The 20,362-nt window shown below is 49.9% G+C and overlaps 2 protein-coding genes across 3 annotated transcripts in view; both read left to right on the forward strand.

The window, feature by feature from the left end:
- RYK (receptor like tyrosine kinase) overlaps positions 1-5,242 on the forward strand; it is a 94,868-nt gene extending 89,626 nt beyond the window's left edge. For both annotated transcript variants that reach the window (XM_082319754.1, XM_082319752.1), the window contains exons 16-17: positions 1,759-1,886; positions 4,801-5,242. The gene's annotated coding sequence lies outside the window, so the exon portion shown is untranslated. The remainder of the gene's footprint in view (positions 1-1,758; positions 1,887-4,800) is intronic.
- An 11,909-nt stretch (positions 5,243-17,151) lies between these two features.
- Positions 17,152-20,362, forward strand: part of SLCO2A1 (solute carrier organic anion transporter family member 2A1) — a 29,854-nt gene continuing 26,643 nt past the window's right edge. Inside the window, exon 1 of the mRNA XM_082319585.1 lies at positions 17,152-17,284. Within this exon, the coding sequence (XP_082175711.1) occupies positions 17,192-17,284 (93 nt within the window). The 5' untranslated portion in view covers positions 17,152-17,191. The remainder of the gene's footprint in view (positions 17,285-20,362) is intronic.

A 20,362-nucleotide genomic window follows, 5' to 3' on the forward strand; every position in this document is an offset into this window, starting at 1 on the left:
AGCTACCAGAGTAACCGACATGAAAACTTGCTTCTGGAAAAAGTACTTTCTTCCTGCCTGCAAACTGCAGGGTGTTCCTGGTGGAGCACAAATATTTTCAAAAGGCTAAATAATTATGTTTAATTAGTTTTCATTAAGGTGATGCTAATCCACTCCTCTATTTGGAAACTCATTTAGCTTCTGAAATGGCTTGAAAACAATGAAGCAGGGAAAATATCCTACTTGCACTGCACTCATTTCCATCTGCCATGGAAAAGTAAGGGACCACCAGACTCCCTGGGCTACGCAGTGACTTTCCAGACTTGGCAAGAGAGGCTGGAGCAAGTTTAAAATAGTCTGTCTCCATGATACATTTTTATTTTCACTCCCAAAGCAAAAAAATAATGCTGGGATTGCTTCCAGTCCCTCACTTCCCAGAGGTGTCAGCATCACAGCCCCAGTTCTTTGGGGATGTCTTCTCCCGGGTGAGGCTCCTGCGGTGGCCTGTGGCCATCAGGGCTACTGCTGGTGGCAGAGGCGAGCCCAGAGCAGCAGCAGGGGAGGCTGTATCTCCTCCCCTGGTAACAGCATGCAGGCATTTCTTATTGCATCCCTGGGCATCTTCCCAGCCCTGACCTGTTCAGTAAGCAGAGGAAGGATGGGGAGGTGATCTGCCCGCAGCCTGTGATGAGTGCCAGCACCGATAACAGCCTGGCATTAGCAGGTTTGCTGCTCTGTCAGGCAAAGCTGAAGCCGTAGGTGAAATGAGCATTTCAAACAGCAGGGTGTAATTGCCTGGTGTGCAATGCTTAACCGAAAACACAGTGACATCCCTATCACTCCATCTCTACGTCAGGAGCGCACGCCCGTGTGCACCCCCTGCGTGTTCTCCACTTGCCTGGGGTTGGACCAGCCGGGTAGGATATAGGCAGGATCAGGCTGGACCAGGCCCAGGATCACATTTCTGCATGGGGCCACCACTGACCAACACTGAGAGGCAGGACCAGAAAGCACTGGAGCCCCACGGCAGGTAGGCATGGAAGGTGCCCACCCTGGTCACCCTGCTCATGGAAAGCCATCATCCTGCTGGGGGACAGAGGGGGTTTTCCCTCTGGTGTCTGTTACACTCTCTGCACCGTCAAGCTGGCACAAACGCGACTGTGGTGGTAGATCCTCGGTCCTCACTTGCTCTGTTTCTGGGTCATGTGTTTCCACCTCCATCCTATCCCCTTGAATCTATGGCACTTGTTTGCAAATTATGCGTGCTCACATTGGTTTCCTTAAGTTCTTCCTTTTTTTGGTCTCATTTCCACAATTTTCCATTGCGCTGGAGCCCAGCACATTCCCATTTAATTGGTGAGTTAAACTGGGGGGCAAAATGATGCCTCTTTTGGACCCGCTTTTACCTGGGTGCACCCTTGGTTTGGGGTATCTCTCTGCTGCAATCACCAACGTTAGTCCCGAGTACTGAATCCTTTCCAAGGACCACTGTTCTCACAAGTGTTTACTGTACACATGTATTGGTGGGAGAAAATAAAACCCAACACCCAGATGCATACCTCCAGCTATGTTAACCAACCTGGCAGTGTACAGCCACCTCTTCATCTGGTCCCGGTCCAAACCCTGTCAGCGATAAGGGGAAATTCCCCAGTCAGACAAACAGAGGAAACCATACCAGCATTCCAGTCAGTCTTTCCAAAATATTTTTTGATGAAGGGCACACGCCCTGTGTTTGAGCCCGATGAGTGTCCTGTTTACCTTTCTTCTTGGACTCTGCAGACTGCAGGAGAAGGTGGGAGACATCCCGGCATCACCTGGCCTGAGGAAAAGGGGAATTACTCTGGGAAGGCTTGAAGTAAGACCCTGTCCTGGCACTTTGCTGAGCTGAGAAGATGCCAGCAGCACAGGTGAGGCTTCCTGGGATGGGGGTGGTGAAAGAGTGGTGAGAAACATCTGAGATTTGGCACTGTGTGATGGGGAAGGCTCTACCGTAATGAGCTACAGCTCTTCTTTCCCTCTTCTCACCCCATATATGTTGGATTTACTCTGTGTCATAAGAAGATGCTGCTTCTGTGAATAGTAGTGTTGCCTAGTAAGTGGAAGGGGACTCCATGCTGTAGAGGGAAATGTTAGCATGGGGAACCCATCAGAGGTACCTTGTGCTCCTGGCCAGTATGGCAGGAGCAGGAGAGGCTCTGGATTTGGCAGGGTACGTTGTTGTGTAATAAATGAGAAATTGCTTGTAAAAGGACCTTATTGTGTACAAATACCGAGTACGTTAAATCAAACTGCATGTAAGACTCCAGGTCTTATGTCTGCACTGTCCATGTGCGATACCCAGCAGCGCTTGCAAAGTCAAGGTGGTAACCAACGCGCAGCATCCTGCGCACTTCTTAGTCTGTCTGCAGCAACCCAGGGAAGCTGTAGCTGCACCAAACTCTCCTTATTAAACCTCTTCAGACTGTCCCAAAGATGGTTGGAACAGTCCATGCTCCAGTGAGCAACCCCAGCCCAGCACCACATGCCCATCAAGGCCATTTTTCCCTGCAGGAGAGCCCTGTTGTGCCCAGGAGCACTGAGGTAGATGGCCACAAGTGCCTGGAGAGGAACGACCCACATGGCTGCAGGTGGGAGAAATGCAGCCCCCAGCTCTCATGGCTGGTGCCAAGGAGATGCCCTCCTCACCACAGGCACAATGAGAGGCACAATCTGCTGCCCTCCACAAGGGATTCGGGTGCTGAAGATGAGGTTCCCATGGAGGGTCCCTGCGGGAGAGATGTTGGCAGTTGCTCAGCGCTCGGTGAATGGCTTAGCCTCTTATCTCTGGCAATGGAGGGCTGCACTGCAGAAGGAGGAGTCCCAGGCCAGCTTCCAGCTGGGGATGCAAACAGCAGGCAGCTTACAGAACAATTTCTCTTGTTTTGGTGCTGCCAGGCTCTCTTGTGAAATGTCCTGGCTGAACCAAGCCTGCACTGATATGATGAGGGCTGCCTCCAGGGGTGCAGGCTGGAGGAGGCAGGGAAAGACTATGGGCTTGTTGCCTGGGGAGCAGAGTCCTCTGCAAGAAGGGGAAGACAGCCTGAACCCCTGCCCTTTCAACACCTCTTGTGTTGATGACCTGTGAGGAGGCTGCTCAGTTTCTTATATCAGGGATATAATAGTTATTTTCCCAAACATCTGTCTCTCTGGACCATTACACAGTGGACCAGGGCATACCACTGCCCTGTGACTGCAGGAAAACCTAGCTGCTTTGTCCATCTGGATGGCATTATCTTCAGCACAGGGAACCTGCTGCCTGTACCCATGGCAGATGCTTATTCAACGGGTTATGTGTACACTAGGCTGTAACATTCCCCCTCCAGATGTAATGAATTGTTAAAGCCTCTCTAGTTTCTACTTATCCCCAGCTTTGTATTGCACCTTTGGTGTCTTCTCCGAGAGTTTTCCTGGCTGACAGGACAAGTCAATAACTAGACTGCTTGATGTGCCTGTCCTTGGGTCTTCCCCCACCTCTTGGAAGGGCAGCAGCTGTGCCAAGGCAGGGCGTTGAATCCTAATCAAAGACCGTGTCTCCCAGCCTGGTTCCATCTTTGGATGCCAGTCCTTTCACATCCTGCAGCTCTTTGCAGGGTGATATCTGCATCTGCCCCTGCTCAGGGTCTCCACCAGCCCTGAAGGCCATTGCTCTTCTGCTGGGTGGGATCAGGTTCTCATGCTGAACGTTGCAGGGACAGAGGCAGGCACAGAGGACCAGGCACGCATTTGTCTGAAAGGCGTGGGGTTTCGCAGCAGCCCAGGGGTGAGTCAGGATTAGTGCTGGCTGACTGGCTCTATCGCTGTCCTGAAAAAGTACAGAGAGCAGGCAGTGGGGGTGATGGAGGCTGGAGAGGAGCTGCTGTTTTTTAATGGCATTGCATCTTCTGACCCTGAGCTTGTCGGCACAGCCCTGCTCCTTTCCCTCATGGGCAGGACTGGGGAAGCAGGTGCTTGGGACCCAGCTGGAGCTCAGCACGCACCAGGGGCTGGGACAGTGCATGTGGTGGCTGGCTGATGCTCCACAGACCAGAAACACTCTCCCCGTCTCTTTAAGCAGGGATGTTAATCCGAGCTTACACTCCCCACCAGCAGCCAGTGCCAACAACCTCTGCAGGAGTTAATTTTTCTTAATTTGGGTGAGTTAGGAACCTGCTTCCCACTGCTTGGATGGACCGAGTGAGGCACATTCTGCTGTTTGTGGAAGCAGAGGGGGACTGGCTTAGCCTTAATTCCTCGTGGCATCTTCCCCTCCCACCACTGCTGCTTCATTTGAGTTGGCACTGTTCATCTGAGAGCAAATCTCCTGATGGGACCAGAAAAGGAGATGGGTCTCCAGGTGCCTTCAGCCTTCTGTTGGCATCGGGAGCCATCAAAGGGAGCAGCTTGGGTCCCTGGAAGACCCCAAATGCAAGAGCCTCTGGGGATGGGAGGAGGTAGCCTTACAGCCTGAGTCATGCGAGAGAGGAATTGTTACTGGGCTCCACCTATTCCAGCTATGTTACAACCCTTGCCTTGCTTGCTCTAGCAGGGGAGACGGCTCAAGCCCAGAGATACCGCCTATAAGCAATTAGTCAGTCATTGTCCAGAGAGTCTCCATGGGACAGACATTATAATATCTTCTTTCCTTGGCTATCTTCTCGGCAACTCCATCCTACAGCTGGCCTGGCTTCTCCTGTTTTGTTTGCTTCTTCCTAGCCGTGGAGCGCTGTCACTGGAAGAGGAAGTGTCAATGGTGCCTCTCAGTCTATTCTACCTAAATTTAAACGACTATTTTTGTCTTTGCAGTCTCATTATGTCCTGTTTGAAATTAGGAACAAAAAGTCACATGAGAAAAGGTGTTGCCTGATGTTTGGTGCCGTGGTGAGACCTCGTGCGTGTGATGAAGACCTCATGCTAGAAGAGCCCCATCCCACTCTCGGTCATCCTCTCTGCAAGGGACAGAATTTTGTTTCTTACAGCAGTTCCCCAAAGGGGCAGGGAGGAAGCAGGAGCGGGATGGGATGACCTGTTTCTCTTCTCAGTTGAATGTTTCCAGTCAAGAGGTTCTTTCAGAAGCGTGTCGGCACACAGATAACACAGATGGACGTGTTTCAGGAAGCAGTTCCCAGAACTGGCTTGACATTTCTCACTGGTGTGACCTGGACCAAAGGCTGTTCTTGTGAAAGAAAGAAAAGTGAAGCCAGGGGTCAAACAACAGGAACAGGCATTGAGGAAACGATCCCTCGCTGAAATTAATGAACTCGCAAGGGTAACATGCTGTTTGATGTGAGTCAGAGCTTTTCCTTTTGTGGTGCTAAGGGGAGCACGAGGGTGTGGGCTTTCTGGTGTCTCTTGGGCATCATGGAGGAGGGGGTCTGGGCCGAATCGGATGAAGACTTAAGTGGTTCCTCACTGAAAGGAGGACAGCACTCAGGAAGGGATGGCTTGACAGCCCCCACTGACATCATCCCAAAGGCTGTTTGTGGAGGGCTCAACAGCGGGCCCCAAAAAGTGCATTGGTGTTCATGCAGATTTCCATCGTTCTTACCAAGCATTGACCAACTCTGCCAGACAAAGCTACTCCTCAACACCAGCTCCACAAGGAGATGTGAAGAAAGAAGGGAACTGCAGAAGGACTGTGGAATTCTAAATGCTAACCAAACCCCACTTACACAGGCCTTGACCTCTGCCATCCCATCCATATGGTGGTGGTGCGTGGTCCTCCCTTCAGGTGAGAAGCTCAAGGGAGTTTCTTTAAAGAACAGAATTTCCTGTACCTCTCCTTTCGTTCAGGGTGCAGGGAAACTATTTAAAATGCCACTTCCAAGGGAAAACAGGTAGTTTGCTCCCTGAGTTGTCAACTCACTCTTGAAATGACTGCTTTTGGGTGATCTTCAGTGGACCACCATTGACCACATTCTTTTTACATTGGAGCATACTTTCCCTTATGGTTCCTCAAGCTCCAAGCTCTGTGTTGGGATGTCAGAGAGCTGGAGTGGGGTCTCTTTGCAGCCAACCAGTATGAACCCTCTTAGTGGGACCTCAGCCACGCCTTTTACTCTGGGATTCAAACCTAAGGGCAGGTCCTTTACCTAATGTTCAGCCACAGCTGTCAGATACAGACTAGGAACACAACATTCCTGATTCAAAACAATTAATTTCTAAGGTGAGAAAATTCAGGCCCATCAGGAACATGGTATCTGTCTTGGCCAAAGGAGTCCTTTTAGGTAGGAGTGGTCCATCATGGCTGTCAGAACAAATAAATATTTGTTTTGTTTTCTAGGGTAAAGTTAAGCAGCCATGGCAGAGGCATATCTGGCTGAGAAGTCAATCAGGCATCTGATGGGATGGCTCTGAAGCAAGCACCAGTGAGGTGTGAAGGCAAGCTGCGAGGATCATCAGAGCTGACAGCTCTTCACCGGGTGTATTTATTTCTTGATGCCCTGCTTCCTTGTTTGTAAGTCAATCAATGATCGTTACGCTTTTTGGAGTAGCTATAAATAGTCAGGTTTCTCCGCTGATGTTAAATCTAAACTTCCCTGGTAGTGCTGAAACACATGAGGTAGAGGACTGTGTTTGCTGGACTTTGTCCAAAGATGCGGTAGGTGAGTCACTCCCTCCACCAGCTCTGCCGCAGTGGAGACAGTGGTCCACGAGGCACGAGGCGGTCTGGGAGCAAAAGCATTTTCTCCATCAGGCTGTTTTCAGAAGGATGTAAGAGCGTGACCGCACTCACCACAACAGGCGTGATTTTCAGGGAAGACTTGGGGCAGCTTCTTCATGGGGGTACTGAGAACTTCAGATGCTGGCCAAAACCTCAGTCATGTGGTTAGAAAAGGAAAACGAAAGCAGGAAAAGAAACCCTGCTGTGTCTTAAATCTCTGGTTCTTCATGAGTGCACTGGGGTCAGCAGCACGCCAAGGCTCAGGTCCACCACTCCTGCAAATCCCAGCTCTGAACTTCTCTCCCTGGGGTCACACCATGGTCAGAGCACTGTATCCTGCCATCAGTGTTCACTTAGAGCATCCAGATTGAGAGAAGTAGTCACTAAAGGGAGGAAAGTGCTGGCTGTGTGAACAGGCTGGTTTTGAACCTGTCTCAAGTAGACCCCAAGCATCTCCCCAGCTTGGGAACCCCTTGGTTCGTCCTCACAAAATAAAGGAGAACAGGAAAGAAAGGATCCTGTTTCCAACCTATTTGACTGTGAAAGCTTTTTTTCCTCTTGTATTAAAAAAAAAAAAAAAAAAAAAAAGGCACATTCTGTCTCAAACCCAAAACTTTCCACATTCATTTAGAATGTGGAAAAAAAAAGAAGTATCGGAGTTATCAGGCCATTTTTGAAAGGAAACAGCGGCAGATTACTTTGCTCTGAAATGATTGTTTAGGAATGTGAGCTAATCCCTAGTACTAAAGAAACCATGATCTAAAGGAAATGTTTTGAAATTGTGAAAGGGAAATGTTGCAGCCAACCTGAGACTGAAACTTTCCTCTGTTGATGAAGCTTTTCAAGAATAAGGCTTTTTGTCTGGATTTGAGATGGGAGTGGTTTGAGGTTTCTCAAGCTCTCCAGGTGCGAGAAATCTGAGACTACAACAAAGCAGGACTCAGATTTCTGAATTATTATCTTTTACTTTTCCCCCCTCACTTCTTTACGGAAAACTGACAGGATTTTTGACTTCTCTTCATTCCAGTGCTCCTCTGGTACCTGCACAAAAATTCAAACAGGATCTCTTCACCTTTAGCAGCCTTACACCAGTGCCCCTGGACACAGCTCTCATGGGGACTTGTTCCCATGCTCGTCTCCTCCAGCACCCCATGGAGAAGATGCAAAGAGGCTGTGTCCTCCTGTCAGGTAGAAATCAAGAGCTTTAAAAACTATTCCTGGTCCTGCTATTTACCTGTTTTATGAATTGAGAGGTCTTGTCACATTTTAGTACCTAATTTTTTTCTTGCTCATAATCCCTTTAGATTATAGGGGGATTATTTACTTTTTTGCCTTCCCTCAAGGTCTTATGGCTCCTCTCATAATTCGCTCATGCAGACTAAAATGGATCTCAGTGGATGTCTTGCCCCTCCATTTTCCCCATTAAAAAGGGTGTTTTCATGAGCTGTGCCCATGGTGACTACTTGTGTTGCTCTCTGTCACCCTGGACGTGATGGATGGCTCTCCATCCCTCTTGGTCCATGCCATATGTGTGTTTGGTGTCCCTTGTGTCCCTCCTGCTGAAGTGGGAGCGGCTAGAGGATGATGGAAACTGTGAAGGGATGATTCCCATGTGCATCTGCAGAAAAAAATGTCATTTCCATTGGAAAATATTTCAAGGTGTTTTCAGCCTTTCAAGATGAAACAAAATCTTTCCTTGCAAAATGTCAGTTCCAGCCATTGTTCCAGTTCAACTTGTCTGTTCCAAGGAAAACAAATACATTTTAATTTGAAATGGCTAATGCTGATACCAGCTCAAAATCAGCCCTTCCTTACTGCACATTCAGAGTTAGGAGAGGATCTTGTTGTGATCAAAAACCTTCTTGCTGTTTTTATTCCAGCTTCTCCAAACAGAAAGTTTCCAGCACTTTTTGTACAATGGGCATCGCAGCTTTCCATCCTGCCCTGCGTGACGCCCGGGTCCTCTTCTCGGGCTGCAGCCTGAGATGGAGCCAGAGCTGCCAGCAGCAAGGTATGGCCAAGACTTAATTTTGGGCTTCCAGCTGCTAAATATCCATGCTGGGATGAACCCCATGGGAAGAGGCACCCTGCAAAGGTATTTTGCATGGGGACGTAAAGAGCATGCGGCAGCATCTCTCCTGGGAAAGCCTCTCTGGAGAAGGAGGGGAACGAAGAGATCTGAACTGCTTTGGGCACGCAAAAATGGTTCTGTCAAAAACAATTTCCAATAGAGCTCTACAGAACATATGTCAGCAGGGGCTGGTGGCTGCCAAATCTCAGCATCTTACTCACAACTGCCTCTGCCTCACATCCAGCGTGAGGAGAACAGGTTTTATTGGTTTGTTTTTGGTTTGCTGCTTATTGAAATTAAGGCTGTTTTATTTAGTGGTTGACTCTTACACAGTGACAGCCAAACCACACGCGCACGCTCTCACACTATCAGGGAAATTTGGAAGATTACGAACCAAACAAGGAGTTTTTATGAAACTTCCAAGTAGCTGGGGGGAAAAAAAAAATTAGATGATTATGCAACTTTGGCATTCTTGTTGCTATCGTCATTAAATAAGTCAATATATAGTATAATAAAAATATTTTGCTGCATATTAGTGGAGACCGAACCTTTTTCATTGCAAACATGTAACTCTTATTCCATATTTAATGGTGCCCAGAGCTTCGGGACTTGCAGTGGTATGAGTACAGTCTTGTGGAATGAGATGTGCTGAATTCACTCTCTTATCCTCTTTTTATTGAATTTAACCTTTTTTCCAGAGGGAAGTGGACGAACATCCAAACTTTGTGGTTTAACTGTCCTTACCACAACTTCAGGAGGGATTAAATCAGAGCCATGATCGCCACACATTTGGACTAGCTCCTTTTCTCCCTTAAAGTTTTTGCCTACTTAAATTTTTTTTTTTTTAATTTCCATTTGAATGGTGGCTGCCAGAGCGCTCTGAGGTCTTTTAGAGGTGGCAGAAGAGCTAAATAAAATCGTTTCCAAGGTAAAAGGTCAATATATCTGACAAGCATCAGATCTTTGAGGAGGTGAAGATTTCCAGTGGGATGTGACAGATGTGAGCATGTGGGTCTCCCCGTTTCCAAACCCATGAAGACCATCTCAGCCCTTCTGCCCCTTTGTGGGGCTTCTGTGGAGGCTCTGTAGTCATGTTGATCCCTTGTCTGTCAGAGAGCAGAGACTCATCACCAGGAGTGAATAAGATAAGAGGGTGCAGCGTTGCTCATGGTGATGCATCTCACACATCATCTGCCAGACTTTCGCAACAGAAGGAGGAGGCTGAAATGTGAGCTCTCCATCAGCTCTTTTCCTGGAGAGGCCAATGTTTCTGGATTGCACCCAATGGAGAGCAGATGTTGAGGTAGGTGATGCTGAGATGTCACCTCGTCCTTCCCTGTGCTGGGATGTGCCACCTGCCAGCAGCCAGGGCGTGGGATATCATTCTGGATAGGAGCCTCCTTGAGCTGCTCAAAGTCTGATTCAGTCACACATCTTCCTCTCACCCCTTAGGATGGCATCTCTCTAGACCTGCTACCCGGGGTTTAACAACATACCTACGGGCAGCAGCAGGTTTTGGTGCTGCTGGATGCAGTCTTTTTGGTGTGAAATAACAGAATTGCTCTGCAACCAATTTCAAGGCACAGGAGAGCCTGGAAAAGTCTGTCTTTCCTGGGTATGTAGGTCCATGGAGGAATCAGGGTTAAGGAATTTTACAAAAATATTTTACTCTCTACCTTTCTAGGCTGCAGAAGTCTTGCTTAGGGACACTGTCCCCGAAATGTTTACTGACTAAAGTTTATTGGCAGTGGGCAGAGTTAAATTAGACTGTCTCATCATGACCACTTGAAGTAATTTCAAGGAAATGCAATCCTGCTTTGAATGGCACGGTCAGATCCTTGTCTGCCTCATTTAATTGCTCTTACTACAGGATACTGATGCTTTAGATTGCAAATCCTTCGAGGCAAGGACTGTCTCTTTGTTCTGGGTTTGCAGAACACATCATGCAGCAAAGGCCAGGGCTCTGGCCCGACTACAAATATCTGGTTACTTCGAATACTGTACTTGGAGAGTGCCAGGAGGGCTTTACAGTGGTGGCTGGAGGGTGTGAAGGTCGCGGGGTCCTCGCTGGCACAGCCCTGCTGGGTGCTGACCCCTGGTATTCACAGCACCCACGTTGCACTGAGTGATGCACATCATCTTCCATCCCTGCCATTGCTCTTGTTTATGGTGGGGCAGCGTTTATTGTGCATGCAAATGTCATGCAAATGAGGGTGGGTGCAGAATAAATAATCTTAATTCCAATCTCACACCTCCTCCTTTTACCATCCATCAGGGTTTCGTCTCTGGAACGTGCTGAGCAAAAGGCGTCAAATGTGACATGTGGGGGCTGGCATCTCCGAAAGTTGTTACAGAGAAAGGAGAAGTGGAAAAGTTGTTCCAGAGAAAGGAGAGTTGGCTGGTCCAGAGGGGGCCCACCGAAATAATCCACACATCAGGTCATCTTCAGTTTAACTGAAGAGCCTTTGGTATATTACGGCAGGGATTCAATTGATGGTGAGGTTCAAGTGGCCTAATTATAAACAAGACTTACTTAAAACAGAAAAGGCAGAGGAAAAGAAAGTGGCTGTTTAAGAGACGTGACATAAAGCACCACCAGGGCTCATTTAAAAGCATTTCCTCCACTCCCCTGTTCATTTATAGCACTCTTAAAAGTGGAGGATCTTTCTGTTTTCCTCTCTGCTCTTCTTAAAGACACAGCCTCCTAGTTCCCAGGCTCTGCAATCACTCTCATGGTACAATTGCAGCCCTGCAAATCTTGCCTTCCCATTTATTCCTCCAGAATGGACCTTTATCCTGCCATTGCCCTGCAAGAGGTTCGATTGACTGGGTCTGCATATGGGATGGACAGCACAACAGAGTTGCTTAACATATTTATTAGTCACCAATGCAAATATCCTCTGCTTCAGGTTAGCTGGTTGTGGGCAGCCAACTGTGGGAGGGATGGTTTAATGCTGACACACACCTCTGCCATAATCTTCAGTATAAACTACCTGCTCTCCCATCCCCCCTTGACCTCACTCCTAATCTCTGGGCATGGCTGGTTTCCCTGCACGGCTGGCAGTGGCTTCAGACGGAGGGTAAGCAGTGTCGCGTCCCGCTCTGGGGCTCGGCTGTTGCTTGTCCCAAAAGCTCCTCTGAACGTGCCTCTCTACCGTGGGGACCATGGTGCCCCCTCCCTGAGGGCTGGACCACCTTCTTGGGTGCTGGTAAACCACCTTCCTCTCACTCTCCATCCCCAGGAGCAGGTCAGGCTGTAAGCCAGCCAAGCCTGTTCTTCAGGTATGGCTCTGTACCTTCCTCTGACCAGTATTTCTGCTGCAGATCAAATATATGTTGCTGGTAAATTAAACCCAGCCTGTCATGCTCTGTAATTTCCTTTGTAACTGCAGGCATTGGCAGGAACCGCTGGTGCGTGCTGCCTGCCCCATCCCCTTTGGTCCTCATTCCCTGCTGTGCCACACCACCAGCCCTGGAGAATAAATGGGGTTTCCAGGGGGTGGGTTTGGCGTGCTGGTCCGCAACCCCAGGGACTGGCTCTGGAAAACGCTGGGGGGTTTGTTTTTAATCTGCATTCCCAGAGCAATGTTTGTACTTGCAAGCCTGAAACCCTCCAGGAGCCCCGGGGGCTTCGTGTTTGCTTCTGCAGAGGCTTGTGCTGTCCTGGTACTGGTGTGCAGCAAGTACATTGGGGGTCATGCAGCTCCAGGAAGTTTGTTTTTAAGCTGTGCGAGGTTCCCGAGTAAATACAGGGATCACCTTTCACTCCCTTCCTAATCCTGCTTGCGACAGCACCACCCACAAAGCAGGAGACCCAGCACATCTTGGGCGATAGCCTCTAGGGCTGCTCATTTTATGAGCTGTATGCAGGGCTCTGATCCTGCTTTTGTTCTTTCCTCTCTCTCGCAGAGCATCCCCAGGTCTTCCCAGCACGATGTGTCTCTCTAAGTGTCTGTCCATCCTCACATCTCCTCCCATGGCTGATGTCTGTGGTAGGATCTTCATTGCTGCTATGTCTGAAAACATGAATGTCTATGTTTGCTTGGATCACATCTCACTCCTTTCTTCTGCTGAGCCAGGGGGTCCTGAGGTCCAGTCCCTTCTCCAGCTTCTAGTTTTATCCAACAACAGAGGATTTCACAGTCTGGGGGATGTATACAGGCTTGCTATGGGCTTCTCTGTTATTGCTGGATCACATGAAGCCACCAAAGAATTTGGAAGGCAGCTGAGTCTTCTGGATCCACACCTTTGGATCTGGGGAAATAACTTCTGACCTAGCAGGAACCAGGTTTCTTGGGATGTCTGACCACACAGTTTACATTTTGCCAGCTCCAAGATAGGAAAATGAGTTCCTTGGCCCATCATTCCCTTGGTGCCGGGGCTATCTGGCTCCAGACCATGGATGGTGACTCAAGCAAGTCTGTATGAATTGAAATAGTGACTGCAAAAGTCCAAGTCTCAGTCCTAAGTCACTGATAGGAGGCTTCTGGGAAAGAAACGCCTTCCTTTAAGAAGGATCTGCTGGTCCAGCTTCAAACGTAGCAGGGACTGTCCTACTGTGCACACATAGCACAGCAGGAAATCATCTTCCATGCTGAGATGCAGTGTGTCTTCATCTAGTAACAAGTCTTCCCAGGGGCCAGGAACATCTTCCCAGTTGAGTCCCAGTTGGACTCGATGATCGTTATGGGTCCCTTCCAACTTGAGATATTCTGTGATTCAGTGTTGGTGGGTATGCATTGCCTTTTAAAGTTCAGTGGGCAAATAATCATTGAGAAGAGGTTGGGGATACCGTGGAGGAAAACTGAGATGCTTCAGTCACTGTCAGATTGAAACCAGGTGGTAAAGCAGAGCTAGTCTGGTCCTCACCCCATGAAAGCATCAACCCACTGCTTGGTAGAAAGAAGTAAGGAGGATGACACGGGGAAAGAGAAGAGCCATGGTCATGTTGAAAAAGTTTGACCCAGTCTCCTCCCCAGCAGAAAAGTGGCTTTTGAGGGTTCCGATGTTCTGCAAACAAGGTGAGCATCCCCTGGAAGCAAAGAGGGACCTGCCTCAATTCCTGTGTAGCTACACCGGTGTAAGTTTGGTCTACCCATGGGAAACATGTCTGGTGGGCAACTTTCAATTGGTGGCTTGTTTTGGATGAGAGGAGGTGGCAGGGTAGAGGATGAACTGGTGGTGTACATAGAGAGCTGCAGGCCTGATTCAGCTTTGCTGGTTGAAGTAGCTGGTTCCCACTCAGTGGCAGCGAGGTCTTCTCCTTCCAGCTGATATCTTGGCCAGGGGAGCATGACTGCTGTAGGAGGAACTCATTTCAAAGGCTGCAAAAGAAATGCAGCCCCAGGAGCCATGTAAAATGAACCAAACCCTGTCAATGTGTGATCTTTCCTTCCAGGCATTTAACATCAACCGTATCGCCCTAACAAAGCACAACAAGAAGAATTTGAAACCAAACTCTCCTCCCCTTGTCAGCGCTGCCATAAATCACTTTCCTCCTGTGCACTCGTCTGCAGGCTGAACCATTCCTTGCCAAGGCTGTAACCCTGCGAGAATGAAAATGCAGCCTCAAAAAGAGGCAAGAGTCCTATTTTCTCGTGTGCATCTCATTTTGTTACTCCTGTTGCACAATCTCTTGTCTAAGGTCCGTAATTTAAAAACAAAGTTGGTGTAAGAAAGCTAGAGCTGAATTTGTGTCCAAGGGCTGGAATTTCTCTTCCAGTGGGATAAAAGCTTGGGAAATGTCAGTAGTGTTCTCTGGTCCCATCTAGGTGGACAGAGCCTGCTCAGGATAGCCCTTTGCTTCTGCTGCAGGACAAAGTGCCTGCACTGGCCATGGGGAACCTCGTGGAGCTGCTGCGGCACAGCAAGTACTTGATGCATCCTTAAATCGTGCCTGCCTTTAATAACTGAAACTGCCACGACTGGATTTTTAAATTCAGATTTGTCAGCTTTTATTGTGTTATTTACTACAGCTAGATAAGCTGCCAAGGCTTGGGCAATCCTCCTTGCTTGGGAAAAATGTTCACTGGAAGCTTATTCATGGGAGAGTAGACCAAGACACTGCATGGCGTGGGTAAGCAAGGTGTGCAGCCCTGCGGGGAGGTCTCCAGTGCTCTAAGTGGCTCACAGCTGGGTGTGAAGCAGGTGTTTTCTTGCCTTACCTATTGCAAGAGCTGCAGATTGAGAAATAAAATGGCAGCGTGGATTGCCAGCGTGATTTCTTCCTGCCCTCCAGCAAACCAGCCCCACTGGGGCATCCCTCCATGTCTGAGATCTAGCAGGGGCTTGCTGGGGGGTGGCCAGACCTGGGGAGCACAGTGCTGCTTGGGGACCCAGGTCCTTTGGTTCAGAGTACATCAGAGGCTGCCCCAGCCTCTGTCCCTTCCTTGGCCAGCCGGGACGTGTGGTCGATTCACATGAAGGACCTGCATCCCCATGGGGCAGCGATGTCCAGCCCATGGAGGTGTTAACCAGAAGCTGCATGCAGAGAGCCCTGATTACCTTTTGCCTCACTGCAGCCTTTTGCTTCCCCTTGTAGGGGTTATTAACCCCACCGGCACAGGGTTTCCAACCCCATCCATTGGATGCGGCATCAGGGCAGGGACGTTTCTGCCCACTGCCCATCCTGCCTGCTGCCAGGCAGAGCACAGGCTTGTTGGGCATCACACCTCTTCCCTGGTATGTTTTGCTGCGTGGAGACAAATTTGTACAGAAAAGCTGAAGTTAGTGGTCAAAACAGCTGCTGCAGGGAGGTGCTTGTTATAACAAAGTGAGCGTCATGGGTTTCTCCAGAATAAACTGAAAAGACAGGGCTGTTAGTGAGCGGGTCAGGCATTGCCTGAAAAATGAGCTCAGCGGCATGTTGGGCTCACAGGGAGGATGGGAGACAAGCAGAGGAGATGTTGGCTTGCTTGAGCTTTTCTATTGGTGAGGCTGAAACTCTGTCTCTTGCCATTGAGTGGTGGATAAAATGGCTCGGCTAACTCTGACGGGGGGGGAAAAGGCTCTCTTCACATTGCATCCTGACCCCAGACCTGGCAAATTTGGGAATGAGAGTGGAAAAAGAGAGATGGGAAAACACGATGCCTTTTTTTGCCACCCATAGGCCAATGATAGTCACCTGTCCCTGCAAAAAGTGCTCCTGGGACATGGTTAGGAAATTGGGAAGCTGACAGCCGAAAGTAGCTCTTTTTATCTTAGCAACGTTAATTTTCACACTGCTTTCAAGCCCTATGCCTGCTCAGACCGATGCTGGACCCCAAAGATCCTGGGGGTCCTCTGGCAGGATGGCTTGGGCAAGGTGGGAGGAAGGGAGCGCCCAGGGAGCCTCTCCCACGGGTGCAATGCACCCTCTCGTGGCGAGCGGCCACGGCGGGTGCCGGGGCAGGGCGTGGGTGTTGGTGGGTGCCTGCTGAGCGGGGCTCTGTTCCTTGGTATCATACCGCAGTGGACATAGGGACCTGCCAGCCCTCCCATGCGGAAACCGTTCAGGGAGCTGGGATTTGGTTTGTCCAGGCTCAGGGCACCCCGAGGCAGGCTCCACTGTTTCCCACAGGGTCCCCCCACGGGTACCCCCACCTCTCCCCCCTGCTTTAAGCAGAGAAAAGCAATAATTTTGACAAAATACTTGAAGCTGGCTTCTCCTCAGCTGGGATCAACCTGCCTTTCTCCTTCTGACACTTTTCCTCCCTGTGAGGAGCCTGCAAAATAAATCAGTGCTTTGCATAAACAAAGTCCTGGAGAGGTATTAGCAAAAAAACAGTGCTCAGGAGCTTCACAAATGCAGTTATTTCCATGGCAGAAAAGCAGAAGTTTTGTTTTTGTTTTTGGTTTTTTTTTTTCTCTGTAACCCCTTAACTCAGGGAGGTATTTCTCCGTCTGGCCACCCGATTTTCCCCCCCTCCCACCACCTGGGAGCCAAATCTGTTTGCTGAAAGGTGCCTCCCCTTCCTCTCACCCCTTCAGGGGGACTTGAATTAAAACCCCAGTCACTTTCCCTGCGGGAAGGCTGTGCTGCCGGTACCGGTGGCTTGTCCAGCCGCGTCCTGCAGCCTCACACGTGAGCACAGCAGAGGGGATCTGCTGCAGGGACGAGTGGCAGGTCGGGGCACTGGGTGTACCCCACAGGTGGGCAAGCATCTTTGCACTGCCACGTTCCCCATCCCTAAACTGGAGAGGCTCGGCAAGCCCTCGCTCCCACCTGCTCCCTGTGTGCTGGCGTGAGCTTCCTGTGACTTTAAAGTTCCCTCGGTGCACAAAGCAAAAGAGGGAGGAGAAAGGGTTTCATCATCGCTTTGGAGAGCAGACTTATAAAAACTTTGCGCTCACACTGCCTGCCTCACTTGCGGGCGTGGAGGGTTGTCGGCACGGACAGTGCACGCAGCTGGCAGCAGGACAGGCCGGAGAGGGACGGGAGCCCGTGTGCAGCCCAGGTATTTGGGGCTCCCTGGGAAGCCCCCATGATGGGAGTCCACCCCGAAGCTGGCAAATCCTCAGTTGACATCCCCAAAAGGTCCAGCACCTGCTCCCGCAGTATTTTCTGCAACATCAAGGTAAGGAGCAGTGCCTGGCAGGGATGTGTCTTCGGGGAGGGAGGAGGAGGGTACTTGCGTGGAGAGTGACCCCAACCCATCCCACAGGTGCCCGCATCCCCAATACAAACTGCGAGTAAAACGAAGGGTGTTTGCTAAGATGCAGAACTTGAAAGTCAGCTCCTCAAGCAGTCCTGGATAACACCACCGAGGTCCATCCCGCTCAGCACATGGGAAGGGCTGGGGGACTCGGTGGGTTTCGGAGTGGTACCCTGCACGGCATGTGGGCGTTACGCCCCGTGGAAGCAGCATGGGCAGCTCTCCGTGAGCTGCGGAGCTTACCCACGGCATCTGGTACACAGTGTGCTGCTGCTTAGGGAATGATTAACCACATCCTGGTGCGAAAAAAACCCCACTGCCCTATAATAACACTGATTTGCTTTAAAAACCTTGGTGAGCAGGGTATTTTGAGAGACAGAAGCAAAATCTCGGCAGGTTGAAGTGGGTTTTCTGGGGTTGGCTGCCCAGTTACTCACCTGCCCCTATTAGCAAGGCAAGAGCTGTCATCTTAAAGCCGGTCCCTGCCTGAGCTTCAGGCTCTTGAGCTCACTGCCTGCGTGAGAAAATGCCAGCCATGCTGGCCACCTCTCGTGTTTTAAACCCTGCTAACCATTGTGCTTTTACACCACCCCTCACCCTGTCTTTTTTTCCCCATGCAGTACATTTTGGCCTATTTTTGGATGGGCACCAAGGCTGCTGCACATGCTGATTCCTGTTCTGGGGACACCTGCCTGTGTTGGCCAGGATTTCCCTGGGTGGGGGGGATTTTCATGCCTTGCTTGGCACCGGCACACATCGGCATCTGAAGCAGACGGGTACAGTTTTGGTAGGAACGGCCAGAGCAGCTTTGGGTATGTGACAGGGGCCACTAGCTGGCAGCACCCTCTTGTGCTGGTGCTGCCAGTCGTGCCCAGGGCTGGGGTGTGATTTCCCACTAGTGTTGCTGAATATGAGCATGTGTTTGCTGCGAGGAAGGGTTTGTCAGCACTTGCCAGCTAAGTGTGTTTTCAGGAGTATGCAGCCAAGGGCAGGGGCATCATGGTCCAGGATGGGTTTGGGTTTTATTTGCCACCCATCTTTCCTCGCCTGGCAAGAAGGTTGGCACTGCCTGCTCCTCTTTGGGCTGTGCTTGCTTGGGGTTGGTTTCTGGGCAGCAAAAGTTTCACCAAATCGTGGGGCCCTAACAGTTCTGTCGGGGTGCTGTGGGGATGCTGTAGGGTACCATGGGGCTGTTCCTAACAGGCTGCTCCTCCTCCTGGGGGCTTCCAGGGCTGGAGGCATCATCCCAGATGATGTCTTCCAGTCCTACATCCCTGAAGGTCCCCACTGCCTGGACTGGACTATTCCAGCAGGTGACTTGATGGCCCTTCTTGGCTGTGAGCTCCAGGAGGAAAAGCTTGGGATTACCCTGGGTAATTTACGGCTGCCTCTGGGCTACTCTGACATGCTTCTGGAGGGGACCAGTGACCTTGACCCCTCCTCTGGTGGAGGTGCAAAGGGTGGCCCTAACCCCCTCCAGGCTGCTCCAGTAATGACCATGGCTTGGGGTGAGTAACATCACCCAAAAACAGAGCCCTTGTTGCAGTTCATCCTCTTTCCTAGAAATATGTACAGCTCCCTTCAGCTACATGCTTGCAAAAATGTCCTGGAACTGAAAAAACATTGCCAAACTTGATGCCTTTTTCAGGCTATAGAACTCCAGGGTTTAAAAAAAAAAAAAAAAGCCCCAACAAATGATAATCTATTTCTGCATCCCATAGGTAGGCGCAGGATGCGGGCTGTGCATGCCGCAGGAGTCGGGCTGGGTGCTCAGCACCCCACACATCCAAGGGCACTTGGTCAGGGGCTGTGTCTGGGACCTCCTAGGGGCATTTGGCCGAGGGCAGATGACATGGAGGTGTCTCTTTGCCAGCAGCAGGAGCTCTGGCTGCACTGGGAGGTACCTGGATGGCTGCCTGCTCCTGTCAGCTCCAGCTCAAATTGCCCAGCATCTGGTGCTGGCTGGAGGGCTCAAGTCTTAATTTCAAAAATGAGCAAGGAGCCTGGAGCTCCCCAGAGTGGCCAGGCACCCACCACTGAGCCTGTCTGGAGGGTCCTAGGAGGTGATTTTGGAGGGAGAGGTGGTGCTGCAGCACCCGGTGTGGCAACTCTGTGTGGGACCACATGCAGAGTGACCCCAGGAGCAGGAGATCCCACCAGAGACCCCCACCTCCCGCCTGCCCTAGCTGGTGCAAATACAGCTGCACTAAGGGAAAACCAGCACATGAAAAGAAGCACTTTTGTTTTAAAAAGTCAACAGGTTCTTGCTAAATCAAGGGGAACCAGCCCTCGATTTAGCACAGCCCAACACTGGCACCGTGCAAGCATGTTAAGGAACAGTTTGAGCTCTATCAAAACATGCTTGTTGGCATCAGACAGATGATAGGTACCATCTGGGATGGTGGAAGTCAGGACACCCATCCCTTGGTGAAAAGTTCTTGCTTTAAAGAGCAAATGTGTATAAATAGACAGGCAATGACATCCCCCACCCTTTCCTGACCTGTTCACTCTTCCCATGCTGTGACACTTTTGTTAAATATATATACGTTAGAAAAATAACTGCTTCAAGGTAGAAAAGCACTAGCCTGAATGCAGTTGTCAATCCTCTCAGCCCCCAAAAAATCAGTAGAAATTTTAAGTGCCACAACTGAATTTCCAGGTTTGGGAAGCTGTTTTGTTGTGAATGGGTCATCAGAGGGCAAGGCGTACAGTAAACATCTCAGTTTATATGGCTTTATAGCTCTTGTTCGTATTAGAAGACCTTGGTGCTACAAATAATGTTTTATATAGAGTTTTCATCCAGCACCTAATTGTGTGGGAAGCTGCTGGCATCATCCCACACAGAGACAGGTATTATAAAGGGGTTTAAATTAATTAGATGCAGCATCCTCCTATAAGCAATGGCAGTTTCTGACAGGGATGGTATTTCCAACACAAAGAAAATCCCCTAGTTGTAGCAGGCTCCAAGTCCTAATCATGAAGCTCATATTTATTCCCTAA

This window comes from Platalea leucorodia (genome assembly GCF_965183815.1).
Source record: "Platalea leucorodia genome assembly, chromosome: 8".
Lineage (NCBI taxonomy): Eukaryota > Metazoa > Chordata > Aves > Pelecaniformes > Threskiornithidae > Platalea > Platalea leucorodia.